Consider the following 2,655-nt stretch of genomic DNA (forward strand, 5'->3'; position numbering starts at 1 on the left):
CACAAATCAAAACAGTATTACTGTCTACTGAACTTGTTTTGTGCATATTGATCTGCTTCAGTGAGCCTATCAACGCGAATGCTTTTGCCACTCGCTTTTGCATGTGTCAACAGAATGCTACAGAGGCGGAAAGACAGAGTGTGGAAGGGCCGGCCTTTTACCTTCAATCATAACCTTGACATCTTGGGGGTCAGTCAGGTAGTTGTGGGTTATATATGGCTTGTCGAAAGGACTGGCCGATCGGAGGGTGATGTATCCTCGGGACTTGGGCCGCAGGAGCATAGGATACACCGACCAACTATCGCGGAAGGATATGGGCTTAAACATTTGCTGCCACACCTGCAATAAAGAAGGAGAGGCAAAGGGCGAGGGTGAGAATTAGTCGAGTTGAGATTAGTGTCGTGGGTCTCTTGGTCGGTTCGTCAGGAGAGGAGTCGGGTCTGATGTGTGTGTGCTCGTGTCGGTGCGGCGTCTACAGGCAGGCTCTAGTGTTAGCAAGTCCTAAGTCCGCGTGTGTTGTGTCCGCCACCGGGACTCTCCCTGACTCCCCGACCCACGGGAGAAAGTGCTCGAGGTCTGAGGCAACAATTCTTTCATCCAAAAAGATGAAAGAATAAAAAAAAAAGAAGTGAGAAACCCATCGGCTGAAAGTGCCAACAACCAGCATTGGCTAAACCGCCGCCGAGCACTGTTCCCTCCGCGGCCCTCCCTCATACTGTCCCACGACCCGTCGAGCTGAAGTCGAGCGTCTGTCCCCGAGGGTGGCCTACCTTCCACCATCACGCGAATATCTTGTCCTTCGGGGTCGGTGTAGTAGTTGTGAACAATGATAGGTTTGTGGAATGGACTGCTACTCCGGAGGGCTACGTAGCCTCGACTCTTCGGCCTCAGGAGAGTCGGGAGGACGCTCCAGCAGTCACGATAGGAGATATATTTGAACATCCCCTGCCATGTCTGTCAGGAGCAGTCAGTCGCCACGTAACGGTGGTCATGAGTCACAAGGTCGAGTGAGGGAAAAGAACCCAGAGAGATTGCCGCGAAGAAAATTAATAAAAATTATATATAACACTTTGGAAAGTAAATAAAAAGTGTGACAAGAGATATTTATGATATCCAAAAATGACATATACAATTATTTCTAATTATTTAGAATTTCAAGGTGGACATTTAACAAAATCACTTTAGAAATGGAAAAAAGAGAGAATTTCTCATGACATCTAAGTAAAACGAAAATTCATTTCATACTTCTTATACTTGAGAATTCTTTGAGAAAAATCTAACATTTACATGGCCTTAAATAACAATAAAAGATTCTAAACCAAAATACATATAAAGAGAATTAGATTACAGAAGAAAATAGTCACTTGGTTGAAGCACCGAAGAAAATGATGAGTCAGGACGTCTTCAAAAAACATGCAAATCATATTCTTAATAAAAGAAGTAATGATAACGTCGATAACACACACGAAGAATAATGAAAAAATAAAACAATGGTGATAAAACACTAATGATAACAATAATAGTGAAGTCGATATCAATAATAATATTGATAATGATGATGATGAATGATTAAAGTAATAATCATAATCATAATAATCATAATAATGATAATATCAAGCATCATCATAATAATAATAACAATCATAGTAATAATGATAACACCACTACTGCCACATTACTCTACTACTGCTAACAATTAGGACAACAACAATAATAATAATACAAAATAATGATAATAACAATAAGGACAAGAATTAAAATAATGATGATAACATTCCCAAAATTTATCAAATATTTTTTTGTTTTAAAACAAAACAAAATAAATGATAAAATTAGATTTACAAAAAAAAAAAAAAAAAATCAAAAAAATGATAATGATAAGAAAAAAATAAAGGAAATTGGATTTTAAAAAGTCATAACTATAAAAAAAAAATGATACTGATAAATATATATATATATATAAATAACAAAATAATAGAAATAACCAATCAAACAAATAATTTAAAACAAAGAAAATAACGATTTTTACTTTCAACTTTCTACTGCAGATAAATAAAAATACATAAATAAATAAACGATAAAATAAGGAAACAATCACATAAACAAACACCAAAAAAACAAACACATCAAACAAACAAACAAACAAACAAAAGCAAATCAATCAAAAAAAAAACAGCAAATCAATCAAAACAAAAACCACTGTCGGCTACTCACCTTCTCCGAGAGCCCGTGCACCTTCCTAATCTGCCGCCCGCCGTCGGATGCTGGCGAGCCCGAGATGAAATGGAACTCGATGTCCGGCCAGTCGTCTGTGTAGTTGGTGAATTTGGTCTTGACGAAGGCGATGCCCTCCACGCCGCCGAGGACAGTGAGGGGACCTGTGGGTGGAGAGAGGGGGAGGGAGACTGTGAGATTCCAGGGGAAAACGAGAGGAGATAAGATTTAAAACATAGAGAGGGGAAGGAATTTGGTGAGATTCGAGGGGAAATCGAGAAGAGACGAGATTTGAAAAAAGGGGAGGGGGGGGAGGGGTAAGATTAGAAGGGGAAGTGAGAGGGTGTGAGTGACTTGGAAGAGGGGAAGAAGGGGCGGAGATGTGAAAGAAAATGGCAGTTAAGAATAAGAGGGGAAGGAAAATTGGCAGAATAGAGGAGA

At 39.4% G+C, this 2,655-nt stretch overlaps 1 protein-coding gene across 1 annotated transcript in view; it reads right to left on the reverse strand.

The window, feature by feature from the left end:
* Positions 1–2,378, reverse strand: part of LOC125029715 (glucose dehydrogenase [FAD, quinone]-like) — a gene marked incomplete at its 5' end in the record, with an annotated part of 10,508 nt that extends 8,130 nt beyond the window's left edge. The window contains 2 exon segments of the mRNA XM_047619793.1: positions 162–339; positions 2,215–2,378. Of these exon segments, the coding sequence (XP_047475749.1) occupies positions 162–339; positions 2,215–2,378 (342 nt within the window).
* Positions 2,379–2,655: the final 277 nt, after the last annotated feature.

Source organism: Penaeus chinensis, chromosome 10 (assembly GCF_019202785.1).
Source record: "Penaeus chinensis breed Huanghai No. 1 chromosome 10, ASM1920278v2, whole genome shotgun sequence".
In the NCBI taxonomy this organism is placed as follows: Eukaryota; Metazoa; Arthropoda; class Malacostraca; order Decapoda; family Penaeidae; genus Penaeus; species Penaeus chinensis.